The sequence below is a fragment of the Ochlerotatus camptorhynchus genome, unplaced genomic scaffold, assembly GCF_037179485.1.
Source record: "Ochlerotatus camptorhynchus isolate MF236.1 unplaced genomic scaffold, CSIRO-AGI_Acam_v1.1 ptg000189l, whole genome shotgun sequence".
NCBI lineage: Eukaryota > Metazoa > Arthropoda > Insecta > Diptera > Culicidae > Ochlerotatus > Ochlerotatus camptorhynchus.
The window spans coordinates 1,049,820-1,070,228 of record NW_027040679.1 but is presented as its reverse complement, the minus strand read 5'-3'; the positions used below and the strand labels follow the sequence as shown (position 1 = coordinate 1,070,228).

Genomic DNA, 20,409 nt, shown 5'->3' with positions numbered 1-20,409 from the left:
TCCCCAGTTCATCCCGTAAATGTTGCTATCCAATTGGCTCGATAAAACATTAAGCCATCCCCATTCCACAACTGCCGAGTGGTGCACGACATTGCAGTGTTGTTTTGTTTCATGTCCCTGCATACGCAACGTTGCTTCGTGCCGTGCGATGTTGCATGCATGCTACGAGTTCTGATGGGTGGTGCTGTTGTAGCACATCTGTCTCGCAACGAACCTACCTACCAATATGCGATGGATATGTACACGGATAGAAAGCAAAAGCATGCTAACCAACCACCCAACCAGCGAGTTTCATTCAGTTGGCAGTTAACAGTCACCGCGCTCGGTTGCTTATAGAAGGTACTCTACATTGTATAAGATTGCTTTCAAACGAAGGAGATCAGGCGGTTCGAACGATTCATCGTGGCAATTCACACAGGTGTGTGCGTGCTATCATTTTCGCGAGTGATTGTTTGCCAATATTTACCGTGAGTGTGGACCAAAGAGAGATACGGCCATTGACAAGAGGACCGAGGCCTTGTCATCCAGGGAACCGCGCGATAACATTGTGTTTTGCTACCAAGTTCAAACCGGGGAGGTATATTCAAACGGAAGTGTGCAAACTGTGAAGGAATGGTCTATTGAGAAACAGCTTGACTACAAAGTTGAACTCGTAAAAGGATCTAGTTTTATGTGTGACAGGCGGCAACGATCTGATGCCTCGGTAGAATACTCAGTCTGAAACGAGACAACTTTCGACAAGCTAATCAACACATCAAGACACCGTTTTGATCTAAGAGATTAGAAATAGAAATTATCCGATTCGCAAAAGCAGCAGGCGCGGTCGTTCTCAGTACGTTTGCATTTATTTTCGTAACAAATCTTAAACTGCTCTTGGGGGAGTGCTACTTATATCAGTGCTCAGAGCGCGGTAAATAGTGTGGTACGTCGGTAGTGAATCGGTGTGCATGTTATTTATACCATACCACAAGTGTTCCGGAGAAACGAACCGCAGCAAAAGGCATCCATCCCGCAGCAGCATGTTCTCGACAACGGCCAGCTTGAGCAAGTTCTACAATCACTTGAGCATTTTGATAACCGTTTTTATTACCGGTAAGTTTCCTTCGCGCGGCAGGTGAAAGGTGGATTGTTTGTATTTCTTCAGTTGAGGTTTTGAAAACGAGGCGAGGGGATGACACTCTCTCTCTCTGTTTGTATATTCTCACTCCTTTTTTCCGGTGGAATCCGGATCAGCAGCCGGTGTTGTTTTGTTGGTTTATGTTGTTATCTGCTCTTCTGGTTCCGTGACGTGTTCGGTGTGGCCACACTTGTTGGCTAAGATGCAAAAATAAACCTGTTGATGTTGTGGTTACTCGCCATTAAAAAAAACGAGAGCGCCAAAGTGGGAAAATTCCAATGAACGTAAACAGGCGTTTTATACCTTGGTGGTATGAACTTGAATCCATTTATTCTACGTTGGTTTTTGAAGCATTCTCAACTTTTGATGGAAAATTCAGTTACTACCTGGTTTAATCTTCCAGCCATCACTAGCTCAACTCTACCGGGTGGATTTGCAAAGCAGTTTGGTTGAAAAATGTGGCAAAACTGTGGAAATTGATATCGACATGCCTGTGGAACTCGTGGTTTATCCAATTTAGTTACAATTTGAATTGTGTAAAAACTATGATTGGAATGCTAGCACCAGTTGTAAATTATCTGCATGTGTAGCGTTTTAGAGCAGGCACGAAATATTTACCGGCGGACATTCACTAAAATCCCATCGTCTTGAACGGAAACAGGATGCTAAACTAAGATATTGTATAATCTTACACGAGTTAAGCAAAGCAACATAGCAGCTATAAGGGGATTTGAATCAACTAGATGAATGCAGACTACTTTTACTGAATAAAAGTCTAACATTTGTGTGAGAAATTTGAATAAGCTGTACATTATGCTTCACAGATCATTATTTATTTATTCAAGAGCAACTATCCTAAATTCCGTAATTTAAGAAGAAATTGCATCCAGTAATAAATCAGTGTCTTTGTATCGTAAATCATAACTCAAACCTCCTCCTTCCTCTCCCCATCCATAAAACTGTAAATCTCTACTAACCTCGAGACGACCGCGAGTAATCGGTTCAGTTCCTTTAACTCTAGATTTAAGACATCAATTATGTATAACGCAAATGATAACTTTTCTCTGTAAAGTTTATTCGATTGAGCCTGTACAAATAAATTAATTAATAAAAAATAAAAATAAACCAGTGTTACAAATAAAAAAAAATCAACTTTTCAAGTGAACTATTGTTGCTGTCAAGTACATCATGAAATCACATTTGAAATTGTGCTGGCACCTCCAAAATTTAAAGTTATTGTTAAAAAAACTATTTTGGATTAGTGATCGCATACTATCAAGAGTAACTCAATCATTTCTTATCCGATTTTTGATTAATAAATGATATTGGAAAGCAAAAAGTAGTAGAGTTTTTTGAAATATAGGCACATTGAATGTGATTTTTATAAATTTTTTATAAAAAAAAAATGCATTTTTTGCTTTAGACGCCATTAAGGTTGTTAAAACATGTTCCTTCCCCCTCGCCAAGCTATCTTTTCCGAGCTGAAGTTTAAAGGGGCACGACCGGAAGTTTGACGTAGGACCGCTAGTGGACGGAACAAATATGTTATGCCTTTAGTTCTTTTAATTGATAGATTATCTATTATCTTAACTCTTACCGTTTTTGAATTGGTGGCCCTGAAAAGGCCGGTTGTTTTTCGAATGGTGGCCCTGAGAAGGATCGTTATTTGTTTTTTTTTTTTCTGGTGTGCTTTTGATCGTGTGGGACGGCTACTGTGTAGCTGATGAAAAAACAGTGATTATTGATACCTGTAATTTCAAAAGTTTGTTTGTGACATTAAATTCTGAATGATGATATTACTACTTACCTATATCAGTAAGTATAGGCCGATGGTAAGAGAAATAGGTGATGAATACTTTAATCTAAGACGCCCTGAAAAGGGCCTTTTATTTTTCAAATGGTGGCCCTGAAAAGGACCGTGTTGTTTTTTCCTGGTGTCCATCGAAAGGGTTGTTGGAGTTGGAGGGTACGGAACGAATAGGTACTAATCGCTGTTGCCTTTTGGCGCTCCTTTTATGTTGCGCTGTTTGTTGATATTGCTGTTGTATTTGCTTCAGTGGATGGAGAACTAATACGAAATGCATAAACGTGCTACCAATTGACGTCTGTTGAAATGTTTTGAGCTGGATGATTTACGTAAGTTTATTCTCTCACGGAGACTCAATGAACCAAAGCTGATAGTGATTTTCCGAACACTGCTATTGGCACTTTGCTGTTATTTCTCCTTGGTTCAAAAATATTTCAATTTTGTGAACCTGTTTTACCAACCATGTAGAGATCTTAAAATAAATAGCGTAGAAACATAGTGGCCCTGAAAAACGCCATTTGGGATCCAAGAGATTTACATGCTGGTACTTTGGGGAAGGCTTGCTTACACCATTGCACAGCGCTTGAAATTTTCCAGGTAATCAATGTTGTAGTCAACCGTTACGGAACGACTGCAGTGGAACGTCCGAAATATGGTGAAGCTACTCAGAGAGCTACTTCCGATGTCCGCGTCCTTCAGGGTCCTACAAAATTTGTGGTGATCATCTCCGTCGCAAATGAAACTGCCATTTTGGATCGAAGCGAACAAACGCGTGTACTTGGGTATCTCCAGAGACAGCGTGCTCAGTTAGCTCTCCTGTCAGCAGCATTCCATTCATTGGTGAAATGGTAAGCGGTCAACCGAGCAGTGAGCTCGGTCGTGTGAGCATGCGCAATGTGTCGTGTGTTCGATTTGCGCTCTATAGTTATGTCCGTTTTTGGGATTTTTCGTTACATGTTTGATTTTTTTTTATGTGATCCCCAGTATAGAAATTAAAAACGTAGTCCTACATCAAAACGCAATTTTGAAAGTTTTGTCGCTAGGTGCTATAAATTTATGCTCAACATTTTTGATCAATACCAGAAAATGATCCGAGTAGTTCCTGAAATGTTATTAGTATTTTATTGAAGCGATGTCTGACTGATTATTATTTTTATTATTTCTTTTTCTTTTTTATCTGTCAGTTCAGTCTTCACTTCAATAAAATGCTACTAACATTTCAGGATCAACTCGGATCGTTTTCCGGTCTCTGAAAAAAATTGTTGAGCATATAGTTTCCTATTAGAGTATTGATGCTTGGTACGCTTGCAAAACTTCTTAGAGACAAAACGTTGAAAATTGTGTTTTTCATACATTTTAAACATCAACTCGGAAAAAATAGTTTCAAATAGTATCAAATGTTGACCGATTGGGCTCAAATTTGCATAGAAAACAAGTGATGAGGCGAAAAGGATGGTCATGTTTTGGTCACCCTAATGGCGTCTTAAGTTAAAAATACTATTTAGGGTAAATGTCGGCTTCGGCACCCATTGACTGTTTTCGGCAATCAAAATTTAAACGTTAATTTCACTATGTTTTACCATCAACACACTTCCCTGAATGTATCCAAATGATTCTTTAGTCTTTCAGCTTCAATCTGATTATATTTGTAGGACCGAGCAATCCTTTTATGCCAGATTTTTCTTCAAATGAAGCATACGTAATACAAAATGGGGCTGATTTCGAGTTGCCGATAATAGAACAGCTGGTTAACACGCAGTTCTAATGGGAAGGTTGCCGAAGAAAAAGAGGCTGCCGACAATAGTCACACTCACCTGAGAAGTTTAGAGCGTTGTAAAAACGCTTTCAAACAGTTTTGAAGAATTCTGTCGATTGGAATGGATAGAGAAGCAAGCAGCAGATGAATTGAAACAAACAGATACGTCATATATGTGCGTGACGCTGTGAAAATGTTAATAGAAGTGCGGACGCTGCTTAGATTGACGAGAATACGTAAATTCCCCTATTTGCATAAAAATCAAATTTATTCAGAAAAATCTCAACGAATTTCAGTAAAATCGCCATAAGTGTGTAAATGTTTCAAAAGCTTTGAGTTTTTCTTTCCAACGGTAAATTGGAAATGTTTGAAAAATCATTGCTCAACAATTGAAAATCGATGAAAAATGATTGAGTTACATGATACTGGTCGTTTACCCAATCGTTTACCCAAAATCGGTTTTTAACAAAAAAAAAATAAATTTTGGGTGTGTTTGAACAATTGAAAATGTGATTTTAGGGTGTACTCGACTAGACTAACAACTTACTTGATTTTTTTTTGTCTGTAACATCGTGTAACATTTTCAGGAAGCCCTAAGTATGCACCGTTTTCAATTTATTGCGTTTTGGGTTGCGTTGCGTTTGTTATGGAGTGATTCGTTGATTGTATACTGGCAACTGTCATGTACCTATTTTACCGTTTTTATTATAATTGCTTAAGGAAAACTATTTGGAAGTGAATAGTTCTTCAATCAAAGTTCAGAACAGAAAAAGCATGACAATTGTCATTGCCGGCCACGCCAAGCTTCTTCGTTAAAGGGGAAAGGAAGGATATTGTTGATGTAACATCTACACTCATAAAATAAAACACATAACCAGTGGAAAATATCCATGTTAAAGGGTGTCCACGATGAAATTACCACACACAAAATTGATTCGCAAAATTCGAGTTTTCATCCGATTGCCATCAAATTTTCAGGGATTGAGAAATAACTATTAAACTTCATTTTACCATTTTACTCGTATTTTATTTACAGTCCATACGCAAATGCCCGCACCTTGGCCTTAACCCCGGCCATAAGATTCTGCACAACCTGTGAATCAACCGTTTTTTGCATGTAAACCCATACTTTCTTCAGTTCCTCGACTGTCTTCACTACCTTAGGTCGTTTAAGAAGGTACTGCTTCATAATCGCCCAGTACTTCTCGATGGGGTGGAGCTCCGGAGTGTTGGGAGGGTTGAACATTTTCGGCACGAAATTGACCTTATTGTCCGCATACCACTTCAGCACGTCCTTGGAGTAGTGGCATGAGGCCAAATCCGGCCAGAAGATTGTTGGGACGTTGTGGGCCTTCAGGAGAGGAAGCAGCCGCTTCTGGAGGCACTCTTTTATGTACACCTGTTCGTTCATCGTGTCCTGGGTCACGAAAGGTGCACTCCGTTTCCCGCACGTGCAGATGGCTTGCCAAACCAGGAATTTCTTCGCAAATTTGGACATCTTCTGAGTGCGGACATGCTCCGGAACGCTGAACTTATCTTTGGCCGTGAAAAACAGGTTGCCGGGGATCTGTTTGAAGTCGGCCTTCACATATGTTTCGTCGTCCATGATGCAGCATTCAACTTTCGTCAGCATGTTGAGGTACAACTTCCTGGCACGGGTTTTGGCGGACTTGTTCTGCTTCTCGTCGCGATTAGGGGCCTTTTGTACCTTGAACGTTCGAAGCCCAGCCTTAGTTTTGGCCTTCTGGACAAAACTTCGGCTTAGGTGCAGCTTCTTAGCCACATCCCTAACGGAGGCGTTCGGATTTCGGTTGAAGGCCCCAACTACGCGGTTGTGATTTTTGGTGTTGTACGGAATACTTTTTCCTTCACTTCTGGGCTTCCGATCGGTGGTCAACCGTTTCTCGAACCGCTTAATCACTCGCGACACCGTGGAATTCGCGATTCCCAACGTTTTAGCGATGGAACGATGCGAGAGATCCTTGTTCTCGTGATGAATGCGCAAGATTTTATCACGCACGAGCTGTTCTTTCGACTCCATTTCCGCGAGTTTTGATCACAGGACTTTAAAACTTGCAGGATGTAAATAATGCACTATGAACTAAATCCACCCAAATTTTCATTAAATTCTACCCAACGGTTAAAAAGTTAGAGCAATTTCATAGTGTGGCAATTTCATCGTGGACACCCTTTAATTTCACATAACTTTCATGTGATCTCATAATTCGAAATTGCTTCACTAAATCACATGAACCTTATGTGTCCAATGAAAGCTATATGATTACTAACATGGAATGTATTATGTTATGTGATATTCAGTTAAAAAGAATTAATTTTGATATTGGAAAATATGATGTGCATTCCTAATAGAAACTTTGTGAAAACTTTTTTCAGTGTACTTAACAAGAGGCCAGCGACTCACCGACGCCCCCATAGATGCTAAGGAGTTGGGTAGATGGTCAGGTCAACAATCAATATGGAACTATCGATTTGAAATTGGCTCACTACTTGACTAGCCTATTGGTCCCAAGCAAACGATTAACGTACCCTATTCTAGTTGAAATTCTATTACTACACTATGTTTGTTTTGATTCGCTATGAAAGTTTGACAGATAACATCAGGGGTGTGTGGATTCATGCAGAACATGCAGGGGTGAGTGAAATAGCTTGGGACTGCTTGGGACCGTTGTTCTGGTACTGAGTGAGCCAAAAATAATAATGATTTTCTTCGGGACCCAGTGGTCTTAGAGTTACCTCTATGCTACAATCATGTCGAAAATATGGTGTAATATTACTTGCTAAAAAGGACAAAATTATCATTAATACAATGCATGAACTGACATTACGCTGCTTTTACTGCATTTGTTTATTTATATGGTCATAAAAATTACATGAAATTTTCGACATGATTTTAGTGCATCCACTTTGATGTGATATCAAAATTATTTTTTTGCTGTGTAGTACCAGAGCTGAGTCAAAAAGTAAAGCTCGTTTCTTCGGGACCTACTAGTCTTAGAGTTACCTCTATGGTTAGGTGATGTGACCATAGTAGTTGTATTGTTTTGGAGGAGATTGGGACTAAACCCACTCACTAAAAAAATCTGAATTTTAACGGTGATGTAAACATCCATGCATGCAAACATTCATGCATGTAAACTTCCTTTTCACGTAAACTAGCAGCTTGCAAGAAATGTTGCAAACAAAGGTGGAAAGTTGCATACAATATATGAAATATTGCATGACATGTCTCATAAATTTACACGATTTATAATGTAAATTTGTATAATTTAAGATTATGATGTATGTATGATTTATGACGCTCCATTTATGTGCATCATAGTAACGGAAATTTACACTACTTTTTTTTAGCTGTGCACGATCGACTCAGTAAGCAAAAGTGGCAGCCGCCAAGCTACCCGAGTTTCTCAATTTAAATTCCAGTAGTGTTTAAAATAAAATGTAAACAAACAAAAAGGAATGGTCTCACCCGAATGATCCAATTTCCTCCAGCCATGTGTGATAAAAACACTTGATTGGATATGCACTTTGGAGGGCCACTTGGCCAGTTTTGAGGACTTTTCCAACGAAGGTCGAAGCCGTGAAGATTAATTCGCACTCGCGACGATTGTGAATATAAACGAACCCGCTACAAAGGGAACGAGTTTGCCCCTGTTAAATACTGGGTAGTAAGAAACCTAAATTTGAAACCACAGCAGAAATCCTTTTACGAAACAAGATCCGCACTCGCGTCACTACCATCCGGGTGGCGGAATACGAAGACAAAAAAAAACTAGTCCAAAATTCGGGAGGCACAGCGCTACAAGAAAAACAATCAGCAACCGAAGGCGAAGGAGGTAGAGAGCGACCAACAAACGTCCGCACTGCCACTCATCTCGAAGCATACTCCTTGTATGCCTTTTCACATGTTGCTCGAAAACGTCACCACAAAACTAAAAAAAAAGTGGTTCCAATCGAGCAAAACAGTGGATTTTGACGGTTCTTAACATTTATTTATTGATTCTTGCGAATAAACCCGAAAGATCCACGATCCCACAGCGTAAATCCTGGAACAGGTGTAAGTGTTCCACTGTATTCTAAATTTAGAAAAAAATACAAATTCTTATAATAATGAGCATTGAAGTAGCTTAACCAAAAATAAACCGTGGAGATGCTAAGTTCTCTATAAGAAGCAGTCGGTTTGATTCCACGATCTTCTGCTCAGTAAGCAAAAACGGTCACTACGAAGCCACCGAGCACCTTACATCATAACAAAATACTACCACTGACGATGGCAATATGAGGCTATTCAAATTTAATCGAACGAGGCTATTCAAAGCAAATTGATTTTGTAAATTATTGAAAAAAAAACAAACACTTTAAAGATAAATTTACATAAAAATTCATAATAAATCCACCAATGGTGAAATCTGACCCTTCTTAATAACGAAAATTCTTCCAAAAAGGGGACGACCCCGGCGAAGTGGTTAGCATCCATACTTCTCACACCGAAATCGAACTCGTAAATCTCATCCCCGAGCAAGTCACAAATGACCCAAGAGCGTTAAAGTGATTATAATAATGAAAAAAATCCTCCATAAGTTTTCATATGATGTGATTTAATACATGATTTCTGATCGCATGATGGATTTTGACCCAAGTCAGAAACTGGCCACTTTCCGGGGGATCCCAAAACATGAGTGTGGCCCTAGGCACTTTAAATGACTACAATTTAACTGGATTTTGAAGTCTCATTTAATTTGAGGTGTCACATGATGTGTTTTCTTCGTTTTACGACGGATTTAGTCTCATGACCCATACCGGATCATGTTCCGCTCATATCTCCGGAACCAAACATATTCGAAGGGATCTTAGTACCGTAAAACGGGGTAACATCGATAGTTTTTTAGTATATTCTAAAAATGTTTTACATTAACTAATGTTTCTCGAATTGTATTTTATTTTTATTTTTAAACAAGAGTCAATTCGTTAGTAATATGTTTAACGAAAATTATTGCAATTGCATTATTTTTTTTTTTAATCTTGTGGCCGAACATCATATTTTGATTTGGGTTACTTTGATAATGCTCGATGAATGTAGACAAACATGCGTGAATCTCAAACAATTTAGTTCAATAAATATGAAACGTTGAATGAGTATATAATCATAAACACCATAAGCAATAATACGACAACTTTGAATTTGTGATGGCTATATCAGAAACACATTTGTTAGTGATAGTTTGAGTGCTTTTTCAAACAGGCAAAAAGCAAGAAAATTGTTTTTTTTTCCATACGTTTGGCAAACATGTAACACAAACTACATAAAAACTAAATGCGATTTCAAGGGAAATGCCCTAAGCTACGATATGGAACCAATGTTTCTAGTTCGAAAAAAGCAGAGAGTAAATTAAATCATTATATTTTACTATCAAAGATACCCGCAGTTTCAAAGATGCCCCGTCTTACGTTACCTTTTATTTGGTTAGTTCCGTGTTTTGCAGATGGTGTTCCGAGCATATCTCAGGAACCAGTTGACTGATTCCAATGATATTCTAAAACGTTTTATAAGAACACAAAACCATTCATTTGGGTTCATTTTTTTGTTAATTAATTAATTTGATAAGGCTCATTCGAATTAATTTTACAGAGCAGTCTAAAGGTACAAAACAATAAACACTTTATCTTTCGCCATCAAATAAGCCTCCTCCATTCGAACGGAATCCGCTTCCAGTAGTTTCGTTGTAAGGCAGTACCCCCAAAGGGGGTTAGAGCGCTTCCATTGCAGCAATGGACGCAAAACGTGGTCTTAACTCACACACTCATCACGAAACGGTTGCTTTCCAAAGTCGAAGACGCATCGACCGAAAAGAACTGCTGATGAAGAATGAAGAGGACCACACAATGGTTGCTGCCGAGTAAACAGACGATCGTGTGACACACATCGAGAGTGGCCTGCTTATGACGACAGCCGAGTGAATACTGATTTGGTGGCAGTAGCATCCAATTTGGTTCGAGAAACACGACATAGTTCCCTAAATGTGTGCTTTTTTCGAAGTGGATAACGTCTATTTATATCTCCGGAACCAGTTCAATCTAACCTTATCATTTTCCAGGAAGCTTTCTCGCTTTATCGTTATTAGATTAGATTAGATTAGATTAGATTAAGAGCTATTAACGTTTTTCTTATGATAATACGCTCTTTTCAAATGGCAATATCGTTGACGACTTGACATGGCCTATATTATTCTATCTAATATCAAAAGATTAGAGCAATGCTATTTTTTTAACTTCTATAAAATCAGTATGACTATGACCATTTACAAACATATAATTGGGTAAAACTTCTTTTTTAAAAGATACACAGACAATGTTTTTCTATTATGAATCTTCAAAAGTCTGTTATATATGGCTTACATGAGAAATGTTGGTGAAAACAGATAGAACGCTTGTCGAAAACAGATAGAACTAACTTTTAAGGGAAACCCTAATTCAATTCCGAACGTTCAGAGATAGAAAAAAATGTATTTCCAGCAAAGTTGCTTTGAATTTACTTTGCTAGAATTATGCTAAGAAACATACGTTTTCGTTCTCAAAAAAAGTGAATGTTTGTTTGTAAATATTAGTTAATTTGAGGACCACCCCAATGTTGACCAACTAACTTTACCCAAGACACCAAACATAAATTCAGCAATCGACTAAGTTTTCAATAGCGACCAAAAATATCCATAAGTACCGTCCCAATGACGCGTTCATCTAGATAAAATTGATAAATAGCAGATTTTTAACGAAGAGCCCAATCTTACATCCATAGGCCAACATTAGAACCATTTCCCCTATATGTATATTTTGTTTGCCAACCTGAGAAATCAAGATTTTAAAAGAGCGTTGTTTTAAAAGATTAACGGTTTTTTTTTTATTTTAAAACCACGCCCTTTTAAAATAATTCTTCATCGGCGAAAAGTATCGACAAGTTCTGCATCGCAAAAATTGCGTCTTCAAAAGGTCTAAAAGCTAGCTGAAGACAACGTTTATGAGAAATTCTAAATAAAAATAATAGAGCCATAAATGATTGTAATAGAGACACCCTAATTGCTTTATATCGGTAAATTCAAGAGAAACAAGTTTGTTTTAAACAAAGTTGCTTGAATTTAGTTAAACCGTAAACTGTATTCCTTGGTGCCTACAAAAAAAAATATTTCAATGATAATAGTATTAATTGACACCAAAATGCGGACCAAACTGTAAGGAACAACTTTGTAGAAGCCACTTAATACCTTAAGCTTCAATTTCAGGCTCAACATGTAACTTTCCTGCTGAATTCCCATTCTGGCCCACTGTGCAGTGATTGTTAAGAAACACTATTAAGTTCCCTTAATCCTTGTTTTTTTTGTGATCTTGTTAACGGATTCCATAAATATTCAAAGTCGGTTTATTAGAACATGTAACCTTTGATTTGATGGATGTTGGGGTCCAATTCCGAGAAACACGTCTTAGAAAATTTGTCGTTACATACACACCCACACACCCACACACAGACATTTTCCGATCTCGTTGCGCTAAGTCGATTGGTATATGACACTCGGGAATCCGGGCCACAGATCGTGAAATGTATACCCTTATTTGTAAGAATGGTAAAAACGCTTCAAGAAACCGATCCACGATCTTCTGCTCAGTTATCAAAACGGTTACCACTAGGCCTCAGAGCCCCTCAAATCACTACAAACCACTTTCGATCATATCTGGTAACGGCAATGCCGACGACTGTCACGCAGAATTGAAAATCAGTATGAATACAACAGCAAAAAAGGCATTCACATGAAATGATCTCCTTGAGAGTATTCAACCATATTTTCCGTTCAGGATTTAACATCCGTACCTTGGTACCTCACAAATTGCTCATCTTTTAATAGTTCTCGGCCAAATTCTGTTAGTTCTGCTCCACAGCTGTCGGCACATCCCAAAAATATGCGCCACACCATACAGGTCACAAAACGATGCATATATCGCCACCAGTCGAATTCGTGAAAACGTTTCCCCTTTAGTAAAGCCCGACATAGACAAGCGCACGTTCAACATGACCCTAACCTCCTGTCCGCTCTCAAATGTATTATAAAGGCAAATTCATGTATAACATGTGCATGACAAGAATGTCTCTTCAAATGTTTACTTTAAAATGGTTCCAAAAATGCTTTATATGAAATGTTTTCCATTATATACAGGGGAAATGGATCTAATGTTGGTCTATGGATCTAAGACTTCCCGCCAGATCAGCAAACTTCCACCGGACAGCCTTTTTTGTCCGGTCCCAAGCGTTGCATTTTGACTACGTCTTTGCAACGGCAAACTTACGTGCCGAGATGTACGGTATTCCACAGCTGCGCGACCGCACCGCTGTCGCCGAGCTGGTGAAGACGGTTCAGGTCCCAAAGTTCGTTCCACGGTCGGGTGTCAAGATTGCCGTCACGGATGCCGCCATGCAGGCAGAAGCCAATGGAGCTTCCGGCGAAGAGCTCGATCAGGACCGCATCATCAGGCTACAGAAGGAGCTTGCTTCGTTGGGCCGTCTGGACTTTACCATCACTCCGCTGGAGCTCGAATAGGACGACGATTCCAATCTGCACATAGACTACATCGTGGCTGCCTCGAATCTGCGTGCTGCCAACTACAAGATTCCACCGGCTGATCGCCACAAGTTCAAGCTGATTGCCGGCAAGATCATGCCAGCCATTGCCACCACCACCTCGCTGGTTGCGGGCTGCGTTTCGCTGGAGCTGTATAAGCTTGCTCAAGGATTCAACACATTGTATCGCTTTAAGAACGGTTTCCTCAACTTGGCCTTGCCGTTCTTCACCTTCTTGGAGCCGATCCCGGCCAAGAAGCAGACCTACTGGACACAAGGACTGGACACTATGGGATCGCTTCGAGGTGCGTGGCGAGCTGACCCTAAAGGAGTTCCTGGACTACTTTGAGCGTGAGCACAAGCTGCAGATTACGATGCTCCCGCAGGGCGTTTGCATGTTATACGCTTTCTTCATGGCCAAAGACAAGTCGACAGAACGGTTGGTCCTCACCATGACCGAAGTAGTGAGGCGCGTCTCGAATAAGAACATCGTACCGCATATCCGTGCACTCGTGTTCGAAATTTGCTGCAACGACGACGACGGAAACGATGTGGAGATTTTCTACGTGCGTTACGTTTTACCCTAGATTCACGAGCGTAGGGAAACAAAGTTCCGAGCGCGATCATAATGGTCCATCGCTAAAAATCTGCTATTTATCAATTTTATCTAGATGAACGCGTCATTGGGACGGTACTAATGGATATTTCTGGTCACTATTGAAAATTTAGTCGATTGATGAATTTTTGTATGGGCCCAAATTAGGGATATTTAGGCATATTACATCCATTTCCTCTATGTATGAATAATTTTGTTTTGCTTATTAATTTATTTGATAAGGCTCAAACGAATTAACTTTACAGAGCCGAGGATTCTTCTTCACTATACAATACATCTTTAAACTATAGTAAAAATGTACAACACATTAAACATTTTTTCTTCTGCTATCCAATAAGCCTCCTGCCCCAGAACGGGAGCCGCTTCCAGTGGTGTCATTGTATGGTAGATTCGCCGACGGGAAGCAGAGCGCTTCTATTGCAACAATGGTCAGCACTTACAAAATCATCACGAAACGGTTGCTTTCCAAAGTCGACGACGCATCGTCTGAAAGAAGTGCTGATGACGAATAATGAGGAGGACCACACAATGGTTGCTGCCGAGTTGACAGACGATCGCGTGACACACATTGAGAGTGGTCTGCTTCTGTCGACAGCCGAGTGAACACTTCTTCTTCTTTCCCTTTATTTAACGTCGGTCTCTGTTCCGCAATCTAGTGCCAATCATCGACGGACATCGATTGCCATCCATTGACGGCAATCGAATGTGCAGGAAGGCAGCTTCCACACCTGCGTACGATATCGCACCCATTCATTCAACACACATGGACCGGGACCAACGGCTTTACTTACCTTCCGAAGGAAGACGTGACCAGAGATTTTTAACCCAGAACCCAGACCCATTGGGGTGTGAGAAAATAGTCACCCTTACCACTACACCACCGGCGCCGGCTAGAGTGAACACTTGAATATGAATAAATAGCGCATAACAAAATTCAATATCGATGCTCATAATAGTAATGGCAAAAAGGAACCACTGAGAAGAGCTAACCTTGCTATTGATTTCCGGAAATAATTTAAAATAGGAATATATGCTATACAGTATTTCGCACACATCCATCGCATTCGAGATAACGAAAGAAGAATTAATGTTTTCCCTCCCGTCACGCGATCTATTAGAAATATTCAATCTATCATTCAGTTTCACCTACTGCACTCCGTGTAAGATGTAATGACTACCCTATAAAACAACGATGTTTGAGGTCACTATCGATCACCTTTGGAGAACGCTTCTACAAGATGGGTATCATTCACGCAAACCACACATCATCCGATACACCAATCAATGGCAACCAGCCAGCCAGTCATGTTAAACTCAATCTATTTACCTACAATAGGTCACAAGTAGCAACGTTAATGGCACAATCGTGTAAAAGGTGCCATTTGTCCGCCATGCATTCCCAGCGAATTCGTAACGAAAAAAAAATCGTCTGATGAATTTGCCTATGCACATGTACCTACTCATACAAATAGATTGATACATCGAGACCAACTTCGTTCAGATAACATGGTGACAATCATTCGGTTACTCATCCGTGCATCCTACCTGTGGAGTGGAAAACCGACCGGCATGCATTTGCTCTACTAGGGTAGAGCAAGTAGTTGTAAGCTGTCTGTTAAAAATCCGCACTGTAAACACCAGTACTGCTTATAATCCCATATCAGTCCCATATGAAAAAAGTAGGCATTTAGAAAATGGCAGTGTAAGCTAAGAATTTCAATTTCTATGAAAATATTTGAAAAATCATTGTAAATTAATCGATAATTTTTTTCACGTTAAAATCAGTTGCAAGTTTTGTTCTGGCTTGACTTCTGAACGATTAAATTTCAGGATGGGACTGATATGCGATTCCTTTGTTGATGGGACAAACTGACTTGATATTGTTTTCACATTTGTCATGATCAAAGTCTCATCACGTAATATGAAAGTAGATACCAATTGATAGTGGATAGCGTTATTATCCTAAAATTGATGAAAATCCATATGGGACTGATATACGATTATATGCAGTGTAGTGGCAATCTACTCCTTGACCCCGGATCGGCCCAAACGATTGAAACGGAATTAGTTATTTCCATTTGGGAATTTGTCAATTCCGGACTGAACTAGACAGTTTACTACCGAACCAATTCATTCAGTGACGCAGCTTTACACTCGATAGTCTAAGCACGCGTTTCGTGAACCATCACCGACTGCAGATGGCCTCCGCACATAGGACTCGACCGCGAAAATGGCATTGAGTCGTGATACCAGACTATGTTCCGATACGAAATTTGCATGCCAAACAGCATAATGGCTAAATTCTGTCAATGGTAAAGCGTTTTAGCATGCGTGTTTATGCATTGTTGCTTGTCATTCGGAATCGGATGGAAAACTATCGCCGTGGATTGATGCGGTTGATTTCGTGATAATTCAAAGCGCAAGAATATTGACTGCAATCAAGTTCACTATTTTGGTGCTTTTAATTTGCAGGGAATTGAAAGCTTTCTGTAAAATAAGCGATCGTTTCTAGAAAAGTGACTAAAGTTTGTTGTGCCAGTTTTGAGTGCAATGGTTTTTGTAGTGGGGTAGATTTGACGTTACTTTACCTCGATGTCTATTGTTCGATGTATAAACATAGAATTCATTGTGATTTCACTAGAGCTAGCAATAAGAACATTGATAATGAAAGTTTTTATCAATATGATAGGTTTATAAAACTAAGAAATAAATAAAATTTCAGCATTGTAGCAACTTCTTCCGGAAGTTCGCTTAAGAAATCAGTGGTTTCCTTCGTGATAATCACAACAAAATTCATAATAGCTACGTATAACAGCAACCAAATTCCCTCAAAGCATATTTTGTTAGCAAATAAACAAAATTATTTGGATTGAATTAAACTTCAGAAATTATAAATAAATAGATCAGTACTGCAATACGATACACCTAACTAGTCATGCGAGTAATGCTGCCATTCGTGTCAACGTGTGTTACAAATGAACCAGACTAAAGGGTGATACGGTCAAAATTTGGTCAAGGGAAAACGCGTGTAAATCGGTGAAATCGTTTATTTAAAAAATCAAATTAAATTTCTTTTTCAAGTTCAATTAGTATAAAATTCAGGAAAAATATTCAGTTAGGCTTCCGCTTTTCCAAATCCGAATTGCCGGGCCTTACGCTTGACCCCTGCCATCAGATTTTGTACAGCCACCTTGTCCACCTTCTTCGCCGCAGAAAGCCAGTTTGCCTTGAACTGCTGCTCGCCCTTAGCAGTTTTTTTGGTCTTCTTTAGGTTCCGCTTGACAATAGCCCAGTATTTCTCAATTGGGCGGAGCTCTGGCGTGTTGGGAGGGTTCTTGTCCTTGGGAACCACCTGCACGTTGTTGGCGGCGTACCACTCCATGGCCTTTTTACCGTAATGGCAAGATGCCAAATCCGGCCAAAACAGTACGGAACAACCGTGTTTCTTCAGGAAAGGCAGCAGACGTTTATTCAAACACTCTTTCACGTAAATTTCTTGGTTGACAGTCCCGGAAGCTATGAAAATGCTGCTTTTCAAGCCACAGGTACAGATGGCTTGCCAAACCAGATATTTCTTTGCGAACTTTGACAGTTTCATGTGCTTGAAAACATCTGCTACCTTTCCCCTTCTTTTTGCCGTATAAAACTCCTGTCCCGGAAGCTGCTTGTAGTCGGCTTTGACGTAGGTTTCGTCGTCCATTACCACGCAGTCAAACTTCGTCAGCATCGTCGTGTACAGCCTCCGGGATCGCGCTTTGGCCGTCGTATTTTGTTTATCATCGCGATTTGGAGTCACTACCTTCTTGTAAGTCGATAGTCCGGCTCGTTTTTTGTCTCGATGCACGGTTGTAGACGATACACCCAGCTTATTTGCGGCATCTCGGAGAGAGAGGTTAGGGTTTCGCTTGAAACTACCGGCAACTCTCTTTGTCGTCTCAGCGGCTTCCGGTTTTCGATTTCCCCCCGATCCAGACTTCCTGGCTGTCGACAAACGTTCCCCAAACACTTTAATTACATTTGTAACGGTTGATTTGGCAACTTTTAGCGATTTTGCCAACTTTGCGTGCGAGTAGCTCGGATTTTCGCGATGCGCGAGCAAAATTTTGATACGCTGCTCTTCTTGCTTGGACGGCATTTTGACAACTGAAGAGTGAATTCCAAAATCAAAATAGGAGCAACATTCTACACACACACACCTTCAAAATGAGGGGTGTTCAGGTTTTTTAAATGCAAAATTGAAAGAAATACGTCAAGTTGATATTGACCAAATTTTGACCGTATCACCCTTTAGACGTTGAAGATGACATGCAGGTTGCTTTGTCAACACATAACTTCAAAGAATTATGGCTAAGCGGAGGCGAACCAGCCCAAGACTGAAAGCCTCCTTAATAAAGTTAAATAATAATAATAATTATGGCTAAGATAGACCTCTAGACCAGAGCTTAAAATTATTGACTCCCTAGGCTGAGTGTGAAAGCACTGCACTATTCAATCCATTGCTCTGTGCAGACCGTTTGTACCAAACGATAAAGGACGAGGCAATGAAAGAGCCAACAAAAACATTCAGTCACTCACGAGCAGGCGACGCACACCGCTTGCTTTCGCTCACACAGCATGTAATTGAGTCATTTTTCCATAGAAAATATACGCTCAGTCATTCAAATCAAATATTGGGTACCATCACGGCAGAATAAACGTGTTGACTGAGCTACTGATTGAGTGCTCGGCTGTCAGTGACTCGTTTACCTCTGAATCATTCAGACTCTCACGAGGCAGTGAATGATGAGGCAGATGGCAGTTCATATTCATATCAAAATGACTCAATGAACCTGACTGTTTTGCGCACTGCTCTAGACTTCTATTGCAAATCCAGTGAGAGTTCTGAGACATGATCTTGATAATTACAGGCAATGTTAAAATACATTCTATCTATAGATAGTCCAGAGCTCTATCTTCCTTAAAACCTGAATTAATCCAACTATGGTGAGATCAGATTCTTCTTACGTATTGATGAATCTACGTTACGGTCGGCCAGCAGATGGAAATGATGTGAAAATGATAATGACGTTTTGCTAGCTGTCAAATCGAATGGAATATTTTTTAGTACATCATCACTTTTGTGGTTTTGGATTTCAAACCTAGGTTTCGCATGCACTGGTGCAGTTTCGCGTAGATTCATCAATTGATTTCATGTGAACATGTTCGGTTGTGTGATGCTGATAACTTGATATAAACACCATCGCACTTGTTTTCGAATTCTCATGTGATTTAAGATGTCGCATGATAGGTTTATCACAATCACGAGGTCAATTATAGACTTACGACCCGACTTAACCGGAACATGTTCGGGACAAATTTGCGGAAACAGATGACCGATTCTAACCGACTATTTAGCAATTGTTGCGTCTAAGAGATGAACTAGCCTATGGCTAAAAATCTTTATAATAAAGGAAAAAAAAAAATTGTTGCGTCCAATTAGGTTCAGTAGCTGCCAAGAAACACGCCTCTCAAATTGTGTAACACACACACATACTCACACTAACATACCGACTTTTTCCGATCTAGTCGAGCTGCAAGAAGGGTTAAACGCCAAAAGAGCTACAACACGCCAAAACAATCATACAAACAAGCCATGAAACAGTCATTGAAATTTATAAGTGGTTTTGTAACGTAAAAATATTTCAGTCGAGAGATTTGAAGAAAAATTTCTCAACACATGTCAAATAATTTCATGAACGATTTGATCGGTTTTATTTATCATGAGAAAATACAAATGATTTTAATCGATTTGCTTGAAAATTTTAATTATTTTCAGCTACTTTTTAATGTTTTTAAATTTAACTGAAATGTCTCGAGAAGCGTCTTGAGAAGGATCCGCAACTCTACGACAGCGTACGGCTCCAAATAGCGGATTACCAGGCAAAAAGTGACATCCATGCGGTAACGGAAGAAGAAATTACAGAATTCGACCGACACCGCACTTGGTACCTTCCCCTTGGAGTGGTTCTGAACCCTAATAAACCGGGAAAGGTGAGGGTAATATGGGACGCAGCGGCTAAGGTAGACGGAATCTCTTTAAACACGATGTTGTTGAAAGGTCCTGATTTGCTGACTCCGCAGCTGTATGTTACGTTTAAGATCCGTGAACAGGAAGTGGCAATCTCTGGCGATATCCAAGAAATGTTCCTGCAGGTTGGAATCAGAAGAAAGGACCGAAGTGCACTATTGTTCGTGTTCCGCAACTCGCCTTCTCAACCTATGACTACTATGGTATCTGACGTGGCGATCTTCATGTTCTCCAGCTTAATCGCAGTATGTCAAAAATCTGAATGCAACGGAAAACGAGCAAGACCATCCAAGAGCGGTGGCAGCAATCAAGAATAGACACTACGTCGACGATTACTTGGACAGCGTCAACACGGAGGAAGAGCTGGCTCTGGAAGTGGCGGAGGTCCATCGGAAGGCAGGTTTCCACATTCGTAACTGGGTGTCA

The 20,409-nt window shown here is 39.9% G+C and overlaps 1 protein-coding gene across 1 annotated transcript in view; it reads left to right on the top strand.

The window, feature by feature from the left end:
- The first annotated feature begins 294 nt into the window (after positions 1-294).
- The window catches only part of LOC135702252 (uncharacterized), a 123,018-nt gene continuing 102,903 nt past the window's right edge, over positions 295-20,409 (top strand). The window contains exon 1 of the mRNA XM_065223285.1: positions 295-1,092. Within this exon, the coding sequence (XP_065079357.1) occupies positions 948-1,092 (145 nt within the window). The 5' untranslated portion in view covers positions 295-947. The remainder of the gene's footprint in view (positions 1,093-20,409) is intronic.